At 45.2% G+C, this 24,871-nt stretch overlaps 1 protein-coding gene across 1 annotated transcript in view; it reads right to left on the bottom strand.

Moving 5' to 3' along the window:
* The window catches only part of POLQ (DNA polymerase theta), a 138,089-nt gene that overhangs the window by 39,808 nt on the left and 73,410 nt on the right, over positions 1 to 24,871 (bottom strand). The window contains 7 exon segments of the mRNA XM_034788349.1: positions 2,363 to 2,556; positions 4,041 to 4,281; positions 6,960 to 7,156; positions 7,770 to 7,916; positions 9,354 to 9,774; positions 9,776 to 12,602; positions 19,385 to 19,628. Of these exon segments, the coding sequence (XP_034644240.1) occupies positions 2,363 to 2,556; positions 4,041 to 4,281; positions 6,960 to 7,156; positions 7,770 to 7,916; positions 9,354 to 9,774; positions 9,776 to 12,602; positions 19,385 to 19,628 (4,271 nt within the window).

Raw genomic sequence — 24,871 nt, 5'->3', positions numbered from 1 at the left:
TTTTAAAAAATTCCCGCGAAAACAGTATTAAAGAAAACGGTGTGCTTTAACAAAGTAGAACTATTTTTATTTTGAAACGTGTGTTGGAAGTGGGGTGAAGGCTTCTCTGTACACAAAATTAGAAAGTCACAGGTTACCCTGCTCACTCAGGAACTTTGCTTTCAAAGCCTCCCGGATGCACAGCGCTTCCCGCTGGTCTCTTCTAATCGCCCGGCTGTCTGGCTGTGAGTAATCAGCAGCCAGGCTAATTTCCTCAACCTCCCACCCCGCCATAAAGGTCTCCCCCTTGCTCTCACAGAGATTGTGGAGCACACAGCAAGCTGCTATAACAATGGGGATATTGGTTTCGCTGAGATCACAGCGAGTCAGCAAGCTTCTCCATCTCCCCTTGAGACGTCCAAAAGCACACTCCACCACCATTCTGCACTTGCTCAGCCGGTAGTTGAAGAGTTCTTTTTCAGTGTCCAGGGCACCTGTATAGGGCTTCATGAGCCAGGGCATTAGCGGGTAGGCTGGGTCCCCGAGGATCACTATAGGCATCTCCACATCCCCAACAGTTATTTTGTGGTCCGGGAAGTAAATACCTTGCTGCAGCCGTCTAAACAGACCAGAGTTCCTGAAAACACGAGCGTCATGAACCTTGCCCGGCCATCCGACATTGATGTTGGTAAAACGTCCCCTGTGGTCCACCAGTGCTTGCAGCACCATGGAAAAGTAGCCCTTTCTGTTAATGTACTGGCTGGCCTGGTGGTCCGGTGCCAGGATAGGGATGTGAGTTCCATCTATGGCCCCACCGCAGTTTGGGAATCCCATCGCTGCGAAGCCATCTATGATCGCCTCCAAGTTTCCCAGGGTCACTACCTTTGGCAGCAGTACATCAACGATTGCCTTGGCTACTTGCATCACAACAACCCCCACGGTAGATTTGCCCACCCCAAACTGGCTCGCAACTGACCGGTAGCTGTCAGGCGTTGCAAGCTTCCAGAGGGCTATGGCCACTCGCTTCTGGACAGTCAGGGCTGCTCGCATCCGGGTGTCATTGCGCTTCAGGGCAGGGGACAGCAACTCACAAAGTTCAAGGAAAGTTCCCTTCCGCATGCGGAAGTTTCGCAGCCACTGTGATTCATCCCAGACCTGCAGCACTATGCGGTCCCACCACTCAGTGCTTGTTTCCCGTGCCCAGAATCGCCGTTTCACAGCATCAACATGACCCATTGCCACCGTGATGTCCTCGGCGCTGGGTCCCCTGCTTTCTGAGAGGTCTGTGCTACTCTCAGACTTCAGGCCATCACCGCGTTGACGTAGCCTCCTCGCCTGACTTTTCTGCATCTGCCTCAGGGCAACCTGTATGATAAGCTGCGAGGCGTTGAGAGCGGCCACAACTGCAGCGATGGTTGCAGCGGGCTCCATGCTCACAGTGCTGTGGCGTCCGCGCTGTCAATGACTGGAAAAGTGCGCGAAATGATTTCCCGCCGGCGCTTTCAGGGAGGGAGGGAGGGCGGGAGTGATGGACGGATGACGACAGTTACCCAAAAGCACCCTGGCCCCTTTTTTTTTTTTTACCCAGAAGGCATTTGCGGCTCCACCCAGAATTCCAATGGGCGGCGGGGACTCCGGGAACTGTGGGATAGCTGCCCTCAGTGCACCGCTTCCAATGTCGACGCTTTCCCCGTTAGTGTGGACTCACAAAGTCGAATTGCTGTCCTTAGTGTGGACACACACGTTCGACTTTGCAATATCGATTCCAAATATTCGATTTAAGTAAAATCGAACTACTCTCGTAGTGTAGACAAGGCCTAGGAGTGCCTTTGTGCAGTTTACCTTAATCCAAAAGGCAATTTTAGTGTGGACTAAGTACCCACACAGGAAGCCAGATTGTAGACAAGCCTCTAGTCTCACAGTATTAGCCCAAAACATTCTGGCAGCAATTTGACAGGTGGCACACCCCATACATCATAGGCTGCAGACAGCATCTTTACAAATTAAAGATCTGATTCTGCAAAGCAGGGCTTTGGAGCTGTGCTCCGGCTCCGCTCCAGCTCCAGGCAAAAACCTGCAGCTCCACTGCTCCGGAGCAGGGCTCCGCTCCAAAGCCCTGCTGCAAACCCTCACCTTCCACTGAAGTCACTGGGAGGTGAGTACCATGCAGGAAGTGCTCAGCACCTTGCAGGACTGGGGCCTATGATGGCTGAAAAGGAAAACCAACTTAGATCAGAATTAAACTTGGTTTCTGTCTTTCCTTAAAGTGCAATTCCCTCATCATCATACACACACTCCACCCACCAAGGTTTTTACCCAAACATAGGAGAATTTAATCTGACAGCCCTCATATGCAATCACCCTACCCAACTCCTTGAAATACCTCTGCAATGTCATCAGGGCTGGTCAAAGAGAAGCTGTGGCCTGCCATCTGATAAGCCTGGGCCTCAATCTCATTCAGTTTAGCTTGCATGACATGTTTTTGGGTCTCGCACTCTGTTGTGCTAAAACCTATTCCATTCAGTTCCAGCAGGGCCAAGCAGTATTGGGTGGGCATCTCCACTTTATGGAAAACATCTGAAATATGTAGAAAAGCCAAGAAATGAGTTTATAACATCAATGGCAGGTCCATTTCAGCTGGATTTGGCAAATACCAAATCAACTAGATTTATAAACTCAGAAGGGTGCTCATGCTCATTGTAAATTTCTAATCCCAGGATGACAACAATATTTATGTATGCAGTGTTGTTGTAGCTGCGTTGGCCCCAGGATATTAGAAAGCTAAGGTGGGTGAGATAATACATTCCATTTGACCAACTTCTGTTAGTAAACAAGACAAGCTTTGAGTGCACATAGGGCTCTTCTTCAGGTCTGGCTCAAGAAGGTCTACCTAAGAAGAGCTTTGTGTAAGCTCAAAAGCTTGTCGCTCTCACCAACAAAATTTGCTCCAATAGAAAGATACTTCAACTCAGCCACCTTGTCTCAACATTTATGACCATTTTTGCGAATCACATATGCAGCACATTATACGGAGATGTTTGCGATGGAGTGCAATGAAGTTGGAAGATGGAGAGCCTTAAATCAGGGCATGTTATAGAGACTTGTATTAAGGAACAGTACACTTTCCAGAAAAATAAAATAAAATAAAACCAAAACACAGAACTTCCTAAGCTCCTTAACACAAAACATGTTTATTTCTCAGAACAAAGATTTCAAAGCCCAATTATTTTCCTTATATTAGATACAGTAAAAGCTGTGTTATCTGGCACTTTACCAGTCGGAGAGCTCTATAAACTGGCATTTCTGATCTTCATTGAAAGTCCGGTTGGTGCGGGGTCGGCAGGCTCCCTATCTGGCACTGTGTGGCTCCCCGGAAGCAGTGATATGTCTCTGCTGCTCCTAGGTGGAGGAATGGCCACAGGGGCACCGTGCACTGCCCTCACCCTGCAGCTAATGGGAGATGTGGGGGCAGCGCCTGTGGCAGAGGCAGCGCACAGAGCCACCTGGTTGTGCCTCCACCTAGGAGCAGCAGGGACACGTCACCGCTTGCAGGGAGCCACCCCAGGTGAGCACTGCCTGGATCCAGCACCCTGAAACCCCTCCCACACCTCACCCCCTGCCCCGAGCCCCGTCCCGCACCCTAATTCCCTCCCTCTTAGTTAACCGGAATTTTTGACTTACCAGCACCCTCCCCCCCACCAATTCCCCAACATGCCAGATAACACTGCTTTTACTGTATTATGGTGATGGGTGTTATAGAAATACTAAGACTATTCACATGTATAATGTGCCACAATTAAAAGGAAACTGGCTACAGGGCTCAGTAACAACAAGATTTACTTACAACATATATACATATACCTTTCTTTTACTTTAACCAGAGAATTATTAATGTTGTGCTGCCAAGTTAGACAACCCCCCAGTGCAAATTTCAGTGCAAAGCCACTGAGCCTGCAGGCCCATATACCAGGGACTCAAAATAGTTTCGTGCACACATATGTATACATACTGAAAAGGTCTCAACATGTCTGTTCATGGGATTACCTCCAGGTCCTCTTTACCTGTTAGATTTTCCTTCTGCAACAAGGAATTGAGTTGGTTCATGGTGTTGAAGATGAGCACAGATTCTATGGCTGCTCGGTACCGGCCAGAGTAATCAGCATTGGCACTAAGTCCCAGGCTCTGAACTCCTTGACCAGTTCCCATCCCTTCAAGCAAGGGCAGTTCGTGAGGGAGAAAGTTGGTTACCATGTTGTGAAGGGTACGCTCCTTAGAGCCAGGATCCAGCAGCCAGCATGCTACCTAAAATGGAGACAAACCTATCCTGAAAATCTTTTTATTGATTATAATACTTCAACAAAAATATTAATTGGGAATTAGACCAAAAATTCTTAACATTAGTATTAACTTCAAACATCTGCAAAGTATCAGCTTTCTTGATTAAGTAGGTGAGTTAGAATAATTCCACATCCGATCAGAAGCTTGTACTACCCCTTTCTAGTGTGATGAAAACCTCCACATTGATCTACTTGCTTACACCAGTATGTTGGGCACAGAGTCAGTAAGGAAAGCAGCTCTGCAAAGATCATGCTGTTGGAAATGTAATACCAGACACCACTGACCTAGGTGGATCAGGGGCCTCAGTGGTACTGAACCACTAGACAAGTGACTCTCAATAGTCAGATGCTCTTACTGGGTGGATCCCAGGCAATTGGATCCCTTTTTGGCAACTCTGTTTGACAATCCTTCATGTTTGACTGTTGATCTGAATTCAGGCTCTGATCTTGAATCCAAAGTCATACCTATCAGCCACAGATCCATACACAGCTTTTACTTATATATATAGATCAGTAATATGCTATGGATCTGGGTGTTGCAGCTCCCAGCCCCACACTGCCGGATCCAGGTTTTGCAGCCCCAGATACATGCTAGGCTTCCAGATTCAGATCCAGATTTTGCAGCCCAAAATGTACTCTGGGCTGCCAGCTATTGGATTTTGCAGCCCGAGATGCATTATAGGCTTGAAGATCCAGATCCACGTTTTGCAGCCCCGAATCCAAGGTAGGCTAAGGTGGGCAAACTTGCTCCTGGGGCACAGTCTTTGAAGCTGATGCTAAATTTTTGCGGTGCCAACTTAGTTATCTGGGCCTGAGGAGCCTCCCGGTTTGTAGGGGAATGTGAGGCAGCCCTTCTACTCCTGCAGATCCAATCAAAGACCATGCTGGACCAACATCTCCTCAGGTCTTTTAAAAGAAAAATCTGACTAACTATAAACAAAATCTTCCTCAAAAAGTGAAGAAAAAAGAAGAAAAAACTATGAGGACAGTATAGAGGATGCAGTGTGCTGTAAGCTCACTGCACTTGGGGCAGTTAGAAAGGAACAGAAGGGTGGCTGGGGCCACTTCTCCTTTCATACCCTCAGAACCCTCCAGGATGGGGAGGGGCAGGTGGCCCCAATGGACACTGCTTTCCAGGAGGCGCTGGAAGTTTGTGTCTCAGGTGCCTTGATCCCACAAGTAGGAATACGCAGAGGCCATGTGAAGAAGTTATAGTTCAGACCTGAATGACTTGGGTTAGTAGTGAACCATGAAGCCTATACACAAATGCCTTCAGCCACACGATAAGTGTGGGTATTTCTGTAAGTACACCTGTTGCATTTATACTAGATACCTACATGGGTTGGGAACCTAAAGCACCAACCACTGTCTTTGTTTTATCCAGTCTATTTTATATGCATCAATACCTTTTTGGTTCAAAAGAAACTGCACCTTAAGCCATACTATAGAAATAGGAAGACCTGTGGGCTGTTCTGAAGCATGCTCTCTCACAGGAGAGCTGTGTTCCAGAGATTTCAGTGTCTAAGCGATAGAAAGCTTAGAATTCTCCCCACAGTATTTCCAAGTATTTGAATCAATAGGCTAATTTTCAGAGGTGCTAAGAGATGGCTTCAATAGGAGCAGAGTGTGCTCAGCAACGATGAAGATCAAGCTACAAAAGGTTTTTAAGAGAATCTAGTGTAGCAGCTGAGAAAGGCCCCTCAACCGCTTCTGAAAATTTTAGAACTTCATATTTTGTGAAAAAGTAATGTTTAAAAAACACCTGGAAGGCCCCTGGAGACATGAAATCAAGGTAGTGGCTAACAAAGCGTTTCTGTTGAGACACACTGGATCCCAAACATGTTCTATTCTCCTTGTCTTTGTTTCAGGTCTTTGATGAGCATGTTAATCCCTTACATTGTACTCAGCTTATAAAAGTTTAAGAAAAGTTTTCCTGTTCCAATATTTTTAATTTGGTTAAAAATTCTTTTACTCTTTTTTTCCATTATCTGTCACACTGTGATGTGAACTTTGAAAGTCATCACCAACGACATCCCCCTCCCCAAACACACACACACTTAAAAGTGATAGCGCTTTTTACTAACCAGGGCGAGGTTAGTTTTTAACTCTTTCAAACATTTTCCTTGATTTCCAACCAGTGGAACCCTCTCCTCCTCTCAAACTTAAGTGTGAATGTAGTTCTTCTGGAAATGAGAGACTGGTGGTACTAGCGAGAGCCTAGGTCCCTCTTCTGCCATTCCATCCCAGGCCTCTTGTGCCAATGGAATAGGAGTTCTGGAATGCTGGCATTACCATTAAGACCTGTATGAGACCCAAACTCATCTTCCATATGTGACCTAATGAAGATTTGAAGTCAAATCTCCCCGGGTGACATACTTACCACTGAGCCCTTTCTGTGTCTATTGCAGACGCTGAGAAACTTCAAAAAAATCGTAAGAAGTAAATGTAAAATATTAATGTGGACTTCTATTACTTTAGCTGTAAATAACATCATTAAAAACTTTGAAAACAAACATTTCTGTCAACACTAAATAAAAAACAAATGACTTGAGGAGAGTATTAACATTAAAAGCTACCCAGACTCACTGGTTTAAATAATGAATGGAAGTTTTAAATGAATTAAGAAAATTTAATTTCTGAAACCTTTGGGTCCTCGAAACTTCCTTCCAGGGAGATGCCACAAGCCAACAGAAGGGTCTTATAGTGCTGGATGAAGTTGTACATGACAAGTGAGTGCGCGCTCTCAGATTCCTTCTGCAAGCAGGACTGTACTTGACATAATCTCTCAGTCACAGACAGGTTCTGATCCAAAGGAGGTGGTGCCAAGCTGGCACTGATTTCTGAGATAAGGGACACAAATTAATTTATTCAGTACATGGAGAGAAAGGGGTGAGGGAATGTGGGATTCTTTGAAGCTACCAGCCCTAAACAGAAAACACTGAGTGTATATAATTGGAGCTTGAACAAATAATAAATCCATATTGTTTTGATGCAGTAGGGATCCAAGGAACTAACGGAGTACTAGTTTATTTATAAAGAATAGCTCAGATGTAGTATCTGGTTATCACCAAGATCCTGTTTTTACCCCTGTATCACAGGTGGGTTGACTGAGGTACAAGGAAATATAGTGACTTGCTTGGTCACATTCAAGCAGATCAGCCAGCAACTCAATGCTTTTCTTGACCTTTTCTGTAACCAACAGACTTCATTGCCTCCTTTAGAAATGGAGGAACAGGAAATATATGAAACAGTGACAAACATGTCACTCTCAGGCTTGGATGTTAATGATTAATATGGCTGATTGCTTTTGTCATGCAACTGAGCTGGGTTAGGGACTCTCATAGGGGACATACTCTTGGAAGCCATCTCCCAAAAGGGATGCCATCTCCTCACAGTTCTTCCCTGAAACATGTGGTGTTTTGCAGTTTGGTCTATCTGGCAATCCTCACTTACCAGTCTGGTCGTCTTGTTTCTGCTGCAATGAGACATAGTAGGCATCCTTGCCACCCCAGCATACAGACAATCCAACTACCAAGATGTCTTCACAGCCTTTGATAGGAAACCCATCATCTTTAACCTGGATCCGCTGGGGAGATCTTACTAAATAAACATTTTTTAAAAGTTATAATTCTAAAACAGCATCCATAAATACAGCAGTTTGTTCAACTGAAAAATCTAATAATGAAACAACCCAACACAGCCTGGAATTCTTAAAACTGAACAAATGCTTTAATTCTCTTATATGTATCAGACTCACTCTTCCTCCCCTGTGCCCCCGGTTCTTTTTAACTAGCGACTTTAGAATAGCAAGGTGCCAAACACAAACAACCACTTAGGATTCCTTAAAGAGATTTGGCTTTCTGCCTCATAACATACCCAACATTTGGGGTATAATGGTATTCCCTCACCCTGCATTGGGGCACATCTCATTTTTAGTCAAAATTATTTATTACATTCTTGTTGCTGAGACAATTTTTTTGGTTTCGTTCCTATGTTCAGGCAAATCGTCCAGTGTTTAACTCCCTGGTTTTTTGTTTTTATGTGGGGTGTGTGTTTATAAGATAGGAATAGGGAGTAAAATTAAAAACACAACAGTACATGTGGGGATTTTTGCAATCAGGCACAGAGAGCTTCAGAGACAAGCTGCTGATGATGTTTCCATCTCCTCCCCTGAGACAGGTGGAGGGAAGCTGCTGCTTGCTCACACTTCTTAAAAGATGGGGGGAGCGGTTTGGAAAAAGGCGAAAGCAGTTATCCTTCTCCCTCTAAGGAAACTCTGCTTGAATCAGCCTCCCAATTGCTCCTGAATGGCTGCCTTCTTTCCACTGCATCGGCCCCTTAGGAGAGTTGCAGTATATGAATACTACACATGAAAAAGTGCATGAGTACAGCAATGATCTGAGGGGTTGAGGACTTGATTGAATTTCATAGCTAAACAACTAAATCTACCCAAATTAACTTTTTGTAAATTGGAAAGTATTTAGCCTCAGATCAGCCCACAATATCTGTAAGGAATACTGCCTGGCTAGCAGAGGCCATGAATAAGTTGCTTATGTTTGTTTCTGAATTCAGTGCCAAGATGAAAGCCATTTATGTATCTTCCCCTGTATCACCAGGAGACAACACCACCATTCCATTTTAAAATGAGGGATGTGATACTTTCATATTTGATCTATGCACTAATTAGTCCGAGTGTGAGTGTTCATGTGAACAAGAGTCTGCAAATAAATACAGGAAGAAAGTACTTAATGTCCACTGCTGGGTGGTAATGCTGGTAGCCTTTTAATAAGGCTGGGGCCATCCCACACTCCAGTAACCTTCATCTTCCCAGATCCACCCTTTAAATGATTCACCTAGTGCTATTCATCCTTCCCTCCTGAAACCCAACTCCTTCCTTCTATACTGAATCTCAGTACTCAATTTACCCTCTTTAGATAAACCCAAGGAATACATTTATAGTCATTCCCATTAACTCCTCAGGCTAAACAGAGTATGGTTCACAATTTAACAAGGTAGAAATGTGAAAGAGGAACTGACCTTGTTTGAATCTGCCACCTATAGTTGACTTGGGGGACAAGAGACATTTTGTTCTTTCACAAGCCACCGAGATGGCAAATCTGCTATTGTTCCTCCATTCTCTGATGAAGGTCTGGAAGAGAGCTTTGTCACTTGCCACATCAATAATAGTGAAGCTTTCAGCACTGCATGAAATAAGTGGCAAAACATGTTGAGATAATTGCAATGAAAAGCCTTGGTCTATAATAGAATTGTCTTTTACGGGGTTAGTCTCAAGCAAAGCCTCACATGTTTCTCCATTACCAGGCTTAAATGGCAGTGTTTCTATATGGTGGTCTGAACTAGGTTTGCCATTCTGCAGTGGCTGAAAAGGTGGTACTTCATCTATGTGGCTGACATTTTTGTTTTTTCCAAACGTTAGAGAAGACGTGCCAAAACTTTTTTGGAACAGGTTCCTTAGGAGGCGTTGGAGGAATAAGTCCTTTTCTGATATCCGGCTGGGGGTCAAATATTCTGTTGCTTCCCTTGAGCAGCAGAGGGTTATAAGCTGGTTTCTGAACATCCAGGGTTCCCTTATTGCTCTCTCTAACTTTGAAATAGTTCTTTAAACCCTGGCAAGTGGATAATGACTCTCTCTGACAATAGCTGAATTCAGAAATTGCACCTGGCTCTTGTTTACTATTTGAGATTACCAACTTTCCTTTTGAGGAGGAGACTCTTGGACTTAAAACAACAGGTTTATTATCTGAAGGACTAGGCCATCTGTCTAAAATATCTTGCAACCCTGGGCTTATGTCAAATGAATGATCAGACCATACCACTGGATTGGTATTCTTTTCCACAGCTTGTTGGGCATTCTGGGGACTTGCACCTTGATCCAGGCTTGTCCCCTCTGGTCTAGGATCATCTTCCTCACGCCTTGGTTTTCTTAACCCTAGCTTAACAAGAGCTGCAGACAGACTGTCTCCTTGACAAGGAGACAAGTCTACATTACCTAAAGCTTCAGCTATCTGCAAAGAATCTATATCAGAGAATATAACAGACACATCATTACACTGTGCTGGATGCTGATGCTCATTCCAGTTTACATTGACAGTTAATATATCCTGAATGGGATCCAGGTTCTGCTGATGCAAAATATCAGCAAGAGAGCTGGAAGTGGCTTTAGAGGGAGGAGTCACAACCTTCTGTTCCCCAGATTCTGTCCCTTCAGCCTCATCTGTGTGCATATCTGGAGGGCCATTGACATAACTGAAGCTATCATCAAACAATAAACTGTCACTCATATTCAGACTAGTTTCAGGAGGGGGATGGCACTCAACTTGTACAAGCACAGTGTTAGGGCACTGGGCATTGGCGGGAGAGACTGCCTTCTGAAGACCTTGAGAAGCACTTTCCTTCACTGAATTTTGGGTCTGATAACCTTGTAAAAAGCTACATAGTTGTGAGTCAGTGAAAGAAAAATCATTTCCTTTAAAGCAAAATGCAGATTCTGTGCATTTCATTGCAGGCTGTAAATTAGGGCTTCCAGAACCCAAAGCATTAGTGCAATGTAAATCTGTGTTTTCTTTCGTGGTATTTCTTGTCCCAAGATTTGAACAGACCACTTTTCTAAGTGCTGCAGCTAGCTTTTCATTTGCAACATCTTCATTTTGTGAAGTGCTGGCACAGTGTAGTTTCATGGAGATTTTCTGCACAGGTATCTCTGCCCGCTCTGTATCTTTTTCTCCCTGCTGTCTTGCAATTTCAGCTGCCACCTGCTGTTGTAATATCCTATCAGTCTGTGTATCCAACTGGAAGCTGTCTTCAAATTCTTTGGAAACTGAATACAGATCAGGAGAATAACCATTTTTAATATCTTTTGCAACACAAACAGCTCTGGATTTTACTGTGGAGTCTTTCAGAAAATCCTCAGGCTGATTATCTGCTTTACCCACGCCTCCAGTTTGTAACAATATTCCATTGGGCTTTTCAGTACATGTTTTGCCATCATTTTGAATTTGAAAATGAAAGGATTTATTTTCATCAGTTTTCTGTTTGCTAGCACTAGTGCTCACGTGCATGTTTGCAGAACTGCTGACTCCATCATTACAAAGATCTGTGCCTAGAACCATTTGTTGTTTGGCAGGAATCTTTTCAGCACAGTTTGTAACTGGTTGGATTTTGCCCTGTTTAACACCCATGTATTCATTTTTCGCTGACCTGCTAGAAATTCCCAGGTCTCGCATAATATCATCTATCTCCATATTCTTGGGTGGAGCATCACTCACTACAGTATCCCTAGCTTCCAGGGGATTCACTGTTTCTTTAGGATTGGTTTTATTAGTAGTGGAAGGCTCTGTAAGTAATTCCTCCATTATATCTTTGCTCTCTGGTTGCATTTCGTCCACCTGAAAAGACTCTGAGCCTTTGACAGTGAAGAGTTTGTGAGCAGATGATTCGTTTTCTCCAAATTCCTTGTTCTTTCGATCTGAAAAAGACTTAGCTTTAGACTTGCTACAACTGGATACAGAGGGCCCATTTATGTCTGTTGTGTGCATCCTTGACTCATCAAGCAGCAACTGATGCTGTTTTGAAACAGTGCTTTTGCCCTCAGTTTGTCTGAAACTAGTGTCCATAATCCTCCTGTACCCAGATGCCTTAGAAGTTTTCCGTGAAGTGAAGGTCAAAGTTGGTCTTTTCCCCTTTTCAGTAGGGAATTCTTGAGTTGTTTCCCCAGAGCCTGCCTCACTTTTGGTCAGAAAAGTAACTTCCCTGTTTTCTTTACCTTTGCCCAAATTTGGCCGCTTTCTAGCGCTGTATACAATGACATCACCATTTCTCTCCTTTGTCTGGGTGTGATCTTCCTGCAATTCATTTTGGGGTCTGGGGTTTGACATACTTCCACTTAACAGCCTTTTATTTCCCTTTTTAATATTTGATGAATTCCCAGCTTGAAAATTGGTGCCTTTATCAGGTAGAATTCTGTACCCTTCATTGCTGAATACTTTTAAAATCCCTAGTGAACATTCCCCATTCAGTTTACATTTTCTGTCCTCCAGCTCTGATTCACTGCTGGTCATGGAAGATGTATCAGACTCAAGAAAAGAATCTGGGCTCCACTGCACTCCCATCATAGCCAAGTCCTGTTGTAGGAGTATTCTAGCTTCCTCCACAATAAGGGATGCTGCTTCACTTTCGGTTAAGCCTTTCATTCCCACCATCCAGATACAGTGGGTATTCCGACGCTCCTCAGCTGCCTCTTCATCTTCATCCACTGCCCTACGAATGCTAACGGAAGGAAAACAACTTGAAATTAGATAGAAAATTGTTTAGAAACACTCATACTGACAATAACAAACAGTCAAAGCAAGCACCATACTACTGTGCTCTTATCTTCAATTAGGATAGTAGTTTCAATGAACGATTACGGAAAAACATGTTTCTGGACCACACAGGCTGCACCTTCTAGGAAATGAGTATTTGATTGTTGCTGTTTTTTGTTTTTGTTGTTTTTTTGTTTGTTTGTTTTAAAGTGAACGTAGTGCTAGTAGAAGGTATAAGAGTAACCATGCTAAGGCTGCAGCGCAGTGCCCCCATGCAGGTGTGCCCCCATGCAAGTTTGCCCTCCCTTCTCCCTCGGTGTGACAAAAACTTGGAGCAACCTATGTAACAGCAAGTAATTCTAGACTTAACTGTTGTTCTACTACGTCAGCTCACAATTAGCACAGTCCTGAAAGCCCATCATGTGGGGAATGCCCATTAATTTAAACGAGTGCTATGCACAAAGGATCCCAAGGTGAACAATTAGGATTTTCTCATAGGGACAGCTGTTTACTAGGCAGTGGATCAAGGCCACCAATATAATTTTCCTTTGATGTAGTCCATACAAAGTTTAGAGAAACTGCGGGTAAAAAACGGTTACTCATCTTCTGGTAACTGTTATTCTTCAAGATGTGTTGCTCATATCCATTCCAATTGGGGGTATGCATGCCACGTGCACAGTCATCAGAAAGTTTTCCCCCTAGCAGCACCCCTTGGGTCGGCTGTGAATCCCCCTGGAGTGGCACCTTCATGGCGCTCAATATATGACCCTGCTGACCTGGCGCCTCCTCAGTTCCTTCTTGCTGGCTACTCCGACAGAGGGGAATTGGAATGGATATGAGCAACACATCTTGAAGAACAACAGTTACGAAAAGGTGAGAAACCATTTTTTCTTCAAGTAATTGCTCATATCGATTCCAATTAGGTGACTCCCAATCCTCACCTAGGTGGTGGGGTTGGAGTTAAGGAAACGCTGACTGTAGCACCGCTCTGCCGAAAGCTGCATCATCTCTGGCATGCCAGATGATGGCATAATGAGAGGTGAACATATGTACTGAGGACCAAGTTGCTGCCCTGCAGATTTCTTGTATCGGGACCTGGGCCAGAAATGGAGCAGATGAGGCCTGAGCCCTTGTGGAGTGTGCTGTAAGAGACGGGGCTGGTATTTTGGCCAGCTCATAGCACGTGTGGATGCATGACATGATCCAGGAAGATATTCTTTGAGATGAGACCGGGAGTCCTTTCATCTGGTCTGCCACAGCTATGAACAACTGTTCGACTTTCTGAATGGCTTAGTGCGCTCAATGTAAAAGGCTAGTGGTTGCGGAACATCCAGGGAGTGCAGCCTCTGCTCACGGCTACTGGCATGAGGCTTAGGATAAAAAACAGGCAGGAAAATGTCCTGACTAGTGTGGAAGCGTGACACAACCTTAGGAAGAAAGGCTGGGTGAGGTCAGAGTTGCACCTTATCCCTGTGGAAAACCGTATGAGGTGGGCCTGAGGTAAGGACCTTTAACTCAGATACCCTCCTTGCTGAAGTAATGGCGACAAGAAAGGCTACCTTCCATGACAGACAAAAAAGGGAGCAAGTCGCCAGCGGTTCATATTAGCCTAGAGAGGACCAGGTTAAGATCCCATGCAGTGACAGGCTTGAAATGTTTATGTTGGACTGCCAGGGTGTGCATACCCAAGGATTTCATGGTAGCCCTGGAGTCCTTAAGGCTATGCAGCCTAGAGTCAATCTGCTCTGCAAACAGACCAGGCCCCATCAAAAGGCAGGTCCTGCATGGTTTGTTGAATCTCAGACAGGAGTCCCGAGGCCTGCAGCCATGAGCTACGCCTCATGGCGATACCAGAGAACAAGGTGAATGCCGCTGAGTCCACAGCATCCAGTGAGGCCAGTAAAAAGGTCCGTGCCACTGCCTTGCCCTCCTCCACTATCACTTCAAACTCCTTCCTGGACTCTGTTGGCACCAGCTCCTTAAACTTGAGCATCGAGTTCCAGGAGTTGAAGCTGTATCTACTCAGAATTGCCTGCTGGTTGGCAATCCTGAGTTGCAACTCCCCCCGTGGAATACATTTTGTGCCCCAATAAATCTAGCACTTGGTATCCTTGGACTTGGATGCTAGGGCTTGTTGTCCCTGCTTCTCCTTTTCATTTACTGCAGCCACCACCAATGAGTAAGGCTGTGGGTGTGTGAAGAGGTATTCGTACCCCTTAGATGGGATGAAATAGTTCCTCTCCACACCCTTCTCGGTGGGAGGGATGGAGGCCAGGGTCTGCCAAATGGTCTTAGAATCATAGAATATTAGGGTCATCTAGTCCAACCCCCTACTCAAAGCAGGACCAGCACCAACTAAATCATCCCAACCAGGGCTTTGTCATGCCAGGCCTTAAAAACATCTAAGGATGGAGATTCCACCACCTTCCTAGGTAACCCATTCCAGTGCTTTACCACCCTCCCAGTGAAGAAGTTTTTCCTAATATTCAACCTAAACCTCCCCCACTGCAACTTGAGACCATTGCTTCTTGTTCTGTCATCTGCCACCACTGAGAACAGCCCAGCTCCATCCTCTTTGGAATCCCCCTTCAGGTAGTTGAAGGCTATCAAATCCCACTCAGTCTTCCCTTCTGCAGACTAAATAACCCCAGTTCCCTCAGCCTCTCCTCATAAGGGTGCCCCAGCCCCCTGATCATTTTTGTTGCCTTCCGCTGGACTCTCTCCAATTTGTCCACATCCCTTCTGTAGTGGGGGGGCCAAAACTGGATGCAGTAATCCAGGTGTGGCCTCATCAATGCCGAATAAAGGGGAATAATCACTTCCCTCGATCTGCTGGCAATGCTCCTACTAATACAGCCCAATATGCCATTGGCCTTCTTGGCAACAAGGGCACACTGCTGACTCATATCCAGCTTCTCGTCCACTGTAATCCCCAGGTCCTTTTCTGCAGAACTGCTGCTTAGCCAGTCGGTCCCCAGCCTGTAGCGGTGCATGGGATTCTTCCTTCCTAAGTGCAGGGCTCTGCACTTGTCCTTGTTGAACCTCATCAGATTTCTTTTGGCCTGATCCTCCAATTTATCTAGGTCACTCTGGACCCTATCCCTACCTCTCCCCACAGCTTAGTGTCAGCTGCGAACTTGCTGTGGGTACAATTAATCCCATCATCCAGATCATTAATAAAGATGTTGAACAAAACCGGCCTCAGGACCAACCCCTGGGGCACTCCGCTTGATATCGGCTGCCAACTAGACATCGAGCCGTTGATCACTACCCATTGAGCCCGACAATCTAGCCAGCTTTATACTTCTTTAACTTGCTGGCAAGAATACTGTGGGAGACCGTATCGAAAGCTTTGCTAAAGTCAAGATATATCACATCCACTGCTTTCCCCATATCCACAGAGCCAGTTATTTCATCACAGAAGGCAATCAGATTGGTCAGGCATGATTTGCCCTTGGTGAATCCATGTTGACTGTTCCTGATCACCTTCCTCTCCTCCAAGTCTTAGCATTGGCCTGTATGGTCTTGATGAGGGGTTGAGCCACCCTCAATGGGCCTTCCTGGGCCAGGATGTCAACCATTGGGTCCTCTAACTCCACCACCTCCTTGGCCTGCAAGCCCATATTTCATGCCACCCTGTGAAGGAGGTCCTGGTGGCCATGGCTGTCTACAGGGGGGCGGTCCAGAGACAGAGGTGCTTGCAACCACCTCATCCAGGGAGGATAACAAGGAGGCTAATGGGGGAACAGGGTCCTCCTGTACCTCTGGTCTCCACGGGCCTCCTGTCCTGCCTCTCTGTCGGGGCCAACCACACCTGGATCAGGCTCAGGAACTGGGGTTAGTTCCAGGGGAGGTAGTGCGACCAGAACCTCCTTAGCATCCCAGGGGTGGGGCGACTGGCTGATGCCTCTGGCACCCGTGGTTCAGAGGTCACCAGACAGGAACCTTTGGATTGGGTGCCCTGGGCCTGGTGGTATGCCCATGGCATCCAAAATGGCCACTGCGCAGGCCATGGTCCTGCCCCCACCTCAGGCCTTCCACAGCCTGACCGGTGCCGGCCCCGCTCTGAGTATCTAGACCCTGGTTCTGAGTCCAAAGACGGGGACCAGGACTGTGATGGCCAGGGCGGCGCCAAGTGGCGCTGCGAGACTGGAGAGCGGCGCCACGATCGGAGTCTGTGTGGGGACGTGGACTGGTGCTGGGATGACCGGTGCCAGGATCGGCATCGGTGTGAGGATCAGCGTCACGATTGGGAGGGCTGGCACAACCTGGAGCGTTGCCGCAAGTGCAACCAGTGCCAGGACTCCGAGCAGCAGTGCTGAAGAACAGAGCATCGCCAGTTTGCCTCGAGACGGTGCCACACATTGCAGTACCGGAGGCTTGACTTGAAGGACCTGGGACCGCGGTGCCATCATGGCGATGAGGTCCCTCGCGGCCTCAAAGGTGTCCGAGGTGGATGGCAATTCCACCTCCTCATTGACCTGGCTCGGGGAGTCCAATGGCACCGGACTCGATGATCCCCCCTTGTGAGGCCAAAGTCAACGGTGCCAGCTCCAAAGTCTTTGGCCCTGGGTGCTCTTTTCTGGCACACACCCTATTGGCCAGATCCAAAGAGGAGGGTCTCCGAGTCGGAGATCTATTCCTCCCCTGCTTCCGGTGCTGCTTCTGCATCAGGGAATGGGAACGCCACGGGTCTCTCCCAGAGTCCTTCCGTGGTGCCGCTTCTACCACTGCCGCCAGGGCACTGCGCACCGATGAGCTCGGTGCTGGGTCTTGTCGCGCTGATGTAGGTTGCAGTCTAATTGCTGCCTCCATAAGGAGCTGCTTGAGGCAAAAGTCTCCCTCCTTTTTTGTTCTGGGGCAAAACTCTTTACAAATCCTGCACTTGTCCGCTTGGCGTGCTTCCCCCAGACACTAAGCAAGCGTCATGGAGGGGGGGGGTCGCCCGTTGGCATGAGCTTATTGCAGGACTTGCAGGGTTTGAACCCTTGGGACTTAGGCATACCCCGGGTCCCAAAGGAGAACACGGTCAGGGTGAAGGGGAAGATCACCCACTCCCAACAACTATCTGCTGTAACCGAAAACACTAAAACTAAACTTAACGAGGCTAGGAATAACTGAACTAAACTAAACTGAAAGCTAGGGAAAACGAGGAGAGCTTGCTAAGCAGGTAACCGCAGTTCCAATGACCATCCCTGGCAGTAAGAAGGAACTGAGGAGGCGCCAGGTTGGTGGGGTCATATATTGAGTGCCATGAAGGCACCACTCCAGGGGGCTCCACAGCCGACCCGACGGGTGCTGCTATGGGAAAAACTTTCCGATGACTGTGAACACACAACTAACTGGAATCGATATGAGCAATCACCCAAAGAAGAAACCATGTTCACGTTATAATGAAACACCTAACAACTATATCAGTTTTGAGTGTGAGAACAGGCTCTCTGCGGGGATTTAACTTAGTTCACCTGTGTAGACATGCCATGTGTGTTACTTTTTGAATGGACAAACTTTTGCTTTATTACAGTGTTAGCTTGGACAATGATTTAGTTTAAAAAGGTACCTCAAGCACAAACTTCACAAAACCCCCACAAAGCATGGTGGAATTACACCAGTAAAATAATTAGCAGCCTCTTCAAGTGACAACTTGCATTTAAATAAGAAATGTACAGACACCTCCATAATTAATATGGCTCTTACCGGGTATGCAAAATTGAATTTACAAGTTTCTAGCTGGCATTCCTTTTGCTGACAAACCAGCTCACAAACTTACAGTTGTCCAATTAAATCCTTACAATAGTACTCTGTACTAGTAGTTTTCTCTAACATAACACTAGTAGAGGATCTGACTATGTTACAACGTGGATTAATTAATTAGAACACTCCTGATGAGTAGAGAAGTATCATCCCTGTTCAACAGGAGGTGAAACAGACACTGAGGGTAAGTCAACACTGCAATAAAACACCCGTGACCGGCCTGGCTCAGCTGAATAAGGCTTGCGCGACTTAAGCTGTGGGGCTATAAAATTGCGGTGTAGACATTTGGGCTCTGACTGGAGCCTGGGCTCTGGAACCCCAAAAGTGGGGAGCGTCCCAGAGCCCAGACTCAGCCCGTGCCCGGAAATCTACACTGCAATTTTATAGCTCCACAGCCCAAGCCAGCTGATACAGGCCGGCCCCAGATATTTTATTGCAGTGTAGACATACTCGGAGAGGTAAAGTGACTTTCCCAAGGCTATACAGTGGGTCAACAGAAAAGGAAGGAACAGAACCCAGGCCTCCCAAACTTATCCTATAACCACCACATGCTTTAATTCAGGGGTAGGCAACCTATGGCACACGTGCCAAAGGCGGCACGCGAGCTGATTTTCAGTGGCACTCACACTGCCCGGGTCCTGGCCACTGGTCCGGGGGGACTCTGCATTTTAATTTCATTTTAAATGAAGCTTCTTAAACATTTTAAAAACCCTATTTACTTTACATACAACAACAGTTTAGTTATATATTGTAGACTTATAGAAAGAGACCTTATAAAAACGTTAAAATGTATGACTGGCATGAGAAACCTTAAATTAGAGTGAATAAATGAAGACATGGCACACCACTTCTGAAAGGTTGCCAACCCCTGCTCTAATTCATTAGAAGTACTCTTGGAACTATATAGTCAAGACTGAATAACTTAACTCCATTTATAGTGGAAAGGAATGCACTCAAAAAGGTGTCCAGGTTGACAACTTGTTGATTTCTCACCTTTTGAATGGTACAGCATTCTTCAGGGCAGTTTCCACTTCAGCAGTATTTCCTTTAGCAAGATCAGCCACTGTGATGAAGCCAGCATTATAAAGAGCTCTGGCATACTGCGCATTCAGCAGAGATACCCGAACCAGGTCACACAGCTCCCTCTGGACACCAAAGGTGAGGCGACTCTGGAACTGGGAGAGCAACTGTTCCATGTTGTGCCATCCCAGACGGTTAGAGAAAACTGTTACCATCCCTGGAACATGAAAATTACATTCTGTTAGGCTTAATTTAACTTCAATTCTAAAAAGTTAGATCCATTTTCCTCTGTAATATCAGTTTGAACATGCAAAAATAATATAATTTAAACTAAAAATTCTCTCTTTACAAGTCAGGCAACATTCTTGATTCCCCAGTGTAATAATACTCTTATGTTGCTAAATGTCTTGACCTACGCTGCAGTCAGAAAAATGCTGGATAACCAAGGAACAAGCTATAGCCTCTGTATGAAATATTTGATCAGGAAATTGCCAATACAGAAGATCTGCTCTTTAAGATGACAACATTGCTCCCTCTCTACTCTATTATCTTAACATTAAATTGCAATTAAACAGAGACTGACAGATGTGAGACCTTGGAAGCACAGAAACTTCAAAAGATATGTGCCAAAAATTACACACACTGAGATTATTCATAAATGATGGTATTTTAACTCCACAGAGCAGGGTGGGAGTTTCCAAGACAGGCAAACAACTCCAGAGAAGAACTGCACATACTAGTTCAGACTGGGTTCAAGAGGCCCAGCAGACAAAGAACGGGGACTTTTGGTATAAAGTGGAAAGACTGAACTCAGTCAGTGATCCTCTCTGATCCTCCAACTGACATGAAACTATCACTAAGAAGGCAAAACCTTGTTGGAAGGATTTGAAGGACTTTGGCAACCTATCAGGGTCTCCATGTTGCAGATTGATGACACCTGGCAAGCTTAGCATGTTGCATAGATTGTCTATTGGCTTATGCTGTGTTTCTTTCGTAATGTTTTGTCTTGAAACAAACATACTATGCTCCGTGAAAGCTGGCTGGTCACTGGTAACCCTGCCATTATCCCTTAAGGGTGAGTGAACTACAGGTGGTGAACTAAGGTCAGACCCACTAGGACAGTGTTCTCCAAATTTTTTACGCCCAAGATCACTTTCTGAATTTAAAGGCAACCCAGGATCTACCGGGGTACTGACTCCGGAAGGAGGCTCAAGGCTGGGGTTTGGGATGCAGGAGGGGGTATGGGGTGCTGACTCTGGGAGGGGGGTCAGAGCTAGGGGTTGGGGAATGGCCTACCGCCAGGCAGCACTTACCTCCGGCAGCTCCTGGTCTGTGGTGCAGCTTGGCTGCCGCTAAGGCAGGCTCCCTGCCTACCCTAGCCCCACACCACTCCTGTAAGGGGCCAACATGCCCCTGCCGCCCCTGGGAGGCGTGGGGGGCATGTGGCTCCACTCACTGCCCCTCTCTACAAGCACTGCCCCTGCAGCTCCCATTACCCACAACTCCCCATTCCTGGCCAGTGGGAGCTACAGAGGTGGTGCTTGCAGCCAGGAGCAGCACGCGGAGGGAGATCCCTGCCCCCCCCAGGGCCAAGCTAGCCACTTCTGGGAGCGGCGTGGGGCCAGGGCAGGCAGGCAGGCAGCCTGCCTTAGCAGCAGCCCCGCTGCACCACCAGAGATCGCGATCAATTGGGAGATCCTCTAGGATTGACTAATCAATCGCGATCGACTGGTTCGTGACCACTGCACTAGGATAAACACAATGAATTGCAGGGGGACTGCAAATCTAAATCTCGTGTCTGTCGAGAGAGGGCCACAGACCATAGAGAGGTGCAAGCTGCAGTCCTGAGACCTAAGAGGGAGCCAGAATATCATGGAGGGGGCAGAAATGCAGTTTACTTCAAAACTGCGACAGGGACCATCCAAGCTTACATCCTAGGATAAAACTATTATTTCATTTGTGGTTCAAATTCTAGCAATCACAACTATTAAAAGAACAATTCAAGCATCGAAACTCAAGAAGTGCCAGAGTTAAGATTGAACATACATCCTTAATTCTGCCCCTGGTGCAAATACTACAGGGTTTAATTACATAAACACATACTATTTTCTCAATATATTATATTTTTCTACAATCCTACATGTGTAGGATTTGGCCATATTTTTTTATTCTTGTACGTATACTCAAACTATAACACCTGATTTTTCATAGAATATCTTCTCAATACTGTATGCATTTTACTAATTTTGATAGTCTGAACGTATTATACATTCAGCAGAAAAATTTTCCTTTGGAGACACCTCTAAGCAATTACTGTGGTAGCACTCTTACAAGCTATTTCTTTAAAGAAACACACTGATTTATATTCTATATTTCATGGTTGTTTTTTTAACTGTCATGGAGAAAAATATCCAGGTTTTCATAGGGCCTATCCTCCAACTATCTTAATAAAGTTCAGATATTACCTTTCTCCAAACAGTGGATGTACTTTACAATAGTGTTAAAATATTTCCTTTATGAGTGAAAATCTGAGTACAGAATTTGTTTGTAAATCACAAAATCACAATATATTCCTAACTAGGCAAGTCCAAGTAAACTGAAAAATATTTTTTTCCAAAACGTGATTTAATCGGTATTTCTAGGTGCTAAATATTTAACTTTATTTAAAAGCCTACAACTTTAATTTTTCAGAGTTGAAAATTTTCAAAAAATTCTGATTTCTTACAGAGCACCCTTTAAATGACATGTTCGGATTTTTAAAAAACCCTTTAAAAATATAAAGCTATCTGGTTAGCTATTACTTCTAACTATGGTAGTAGGTACATAACTCTCAGATAGAAATATGTCCCCTTACGACATATTATTGTGATTGCAATTAGATATATTAATGAAGCATCACTGATAGTAATGTAACCATTCAAAAGGATTTGTAACTGAATTCCAAACTTCTATATATGTCAGCATGTTTTCACTACTTTTCTATGTCATACTTTCTATGTTATACTATGCTGTAAAAGTATACTGGTATACTGGCTTTCCCGGACAGTCTGACATATACAGAATAGTACAAGATCTACCAAATGTTGTATACCTTTTTATATCCTCAGCTATAGTGCGATATATTAGAGTGAAACTTTCCATTTTGAGTCCTGTCCCATATGGACATTGGCCCCCAGTTCCTTCAATGGATAACTGCTCTTTACACCAGCCCAAAAGCAGCTGTGCAAAGTAATGGGGTTAAATCTCCCATTTGAACTACACAGAAGGACCATGGAGGAACGTCTATTATCTCTGTGACACTGCACGCCATATTCATCATAGCAGTATGCTTATGATATGATTATGACATAATTATGATGCATCTAGTACAAGATATGCCATGTGGTGTCTATGGAAAAGTTATGATTTGTATTTGTATGCAGGTATCATTTTTGTATCTGAAGTTATGAATATTGACTATGTATCTGTATTTCAAAAATGGTTACACCTGGATGTTACGCACTAGGCAAGATGCTTCCAGTCTAGACAGCTGACTGTGAAGGGCCTATGCAAGGTAATGGGCCATTAAGGGAAACAGTAGGCCTTAGAAGCTTATCCCCCACCTGGTGAGCCTTTCTGGAAAATGCTTCAGACAGCCTATGGACAATGGCTGGTATGACTCATTGGGAGCATGCCAGGGCACTTGATCAAATCACATGAAACTAAACCCCATTTTGGTACCTGTATTTTTCCACAAACTGGGCTGGGAACTTAGCTTAGAACAAAGGAGTTCCCGCCATATGGAAAGGCTATAAATAGGGCCCTATCAAATTCACGGCCATGAAAAACATGTCACGGACCATGAAGTCTGGTCTCCCCCCATGAAATCTGGTCTTTTTTGTCCTTGTCATAACTATAAAGGGAAGGGTAACAACCCTCCTGTGTACAGTACTATANGTGCTCTTTGTTTTGGTGGTTGTTCGTTCTTGGGACTGAGAGGAACCAGACATCAATCCAGGTTCTCCAAATCTTTCTGAACAAGTCTCTCATATTTCAAACTTGTAAGTAAACAGCCAGGCATGGCGTGTTAGTTTTTTTATCTTTGTTTTCTCAACTTGTAAATGTACCTTTTTGCTAGAGTGTTTATCTCTGTTTGCTGTAACTTTGAACCTAAGGCTAGAGGGGATTCCTCTGGGCTCTTTAAGTCTGATTACCCTGAAAAGTTAGTTTCCATCCTGATTTTACAGAGATGATTTTTACCTTTTTCTTTAATCAAAAGCCTTCTTTTTAAGAACCTGATTGATTTCTCCTTGTTTTTAGATCCAAGGGGGTTGGATCTTGATCCACCAGGGAATTGGTGAAGAGTCTCTCAAGGCTACCCAGGGAAGGGAATTAGCACTTTGGGAGTTGTGGCAGCGGACCAGATCTAAGCTGGTAGTTAAGCTTAGAAGTTTCATGCAGGCCCCCACATTTGTACCCTAAAGTTCAGAGTGGGGAAGCAGCCTTGACATGGTGGCAGAGTGGTGGGATCATTTTAAACCAAAAGCCAGTAAGATTTTTTTTCTCCTTTCTAGCTGCTTAGAAAGCAGAGCTCAAGGTAGATACATATCTTAACACCTCTGCCTTCAGGCAAGGAGAGATAAGTTTTTTTAACAAGGGTCTTTGTTAAGAGAAGGATTCAAGCAGTGAGCAAACAGCTGGCAAAAGAAATTTACAAGCTGAATTGGGGGTGTTTTTTGTTTTGTTTTTTTTTTCTTCTTTCTCTCTCTCGGGGATAGCTAGTTAGAAAGTCTCTGTTACCTGAGCAGCCTGAGCTGAGTGCATCCCAGTTTCAGTGAACTGCAGAGGGGGTGTGACCTAGCACAAGAAACAGGAAAACGAGTACCAGGGACGTAGCTAACAAACTAGAACTGGCCAGACTAGAAGCAGAAGAAAATGAAAGGAAACATCAGAGATTGCTCCAATTAAAAGAAAAAGAGATGGAGGAGAGAGAAAGAGAGAGGAAGCATGAACTGGAGTTAGCACAGGCTAGGCCGGATATATCAGCCAATCCTAGCAATCCCTCTCCAGGTACCACTTCCCATCCCAGAAAATTCCCCACCTACAAGGCGGGCAATAATACTGAAGTCTTCTTAGAAAATTTTGAGAGGGCCTGCCTTGGGTACAGCATCACTCCAGACCAGTACATGGTAGAGCTGAGGCCGCAGCTCAGTGGACCCTTAGCAGAGGTGGCCGCTGAAATGCCTAAGGAACACATGAACGGTTATGAACTTTTTAAAAACAAGTCCAGAATCAGAATGGGGCTAACACCTGAGCATGCCCGTCAGTGGTTCAGAGCCTTAAGGTGGAAACCCGATGTGTCATTTACCCAACATGCCTACCACATTGGGAAAAACTGGGATGCCTGGATATCAGGAGCAAATGTTAAATCTACGGAAGAGTTGCCCTTCCTAATACAAATGGAGCAGTTTTTAGAGGGTG

The sequence above is a fragment of the Trachemys scripta genome, chromosome 1 (genome assembly GCF_013100865.1).
Source record: "Trachemys scripta elegans isolate TJP31775 chromosome 1, CAS_Tse_1.0, whole genome shotgun sequence".
Classification (NCBI taxonomy): domain Eukaryota; kingdom Metazoa; phylum Chordata; order Testudines; family Emydidae; genus Trachemys; species Trachemys scripta.
This window is presented reverse-complemented; position numbering and strand designations above follow the sequence as displayed.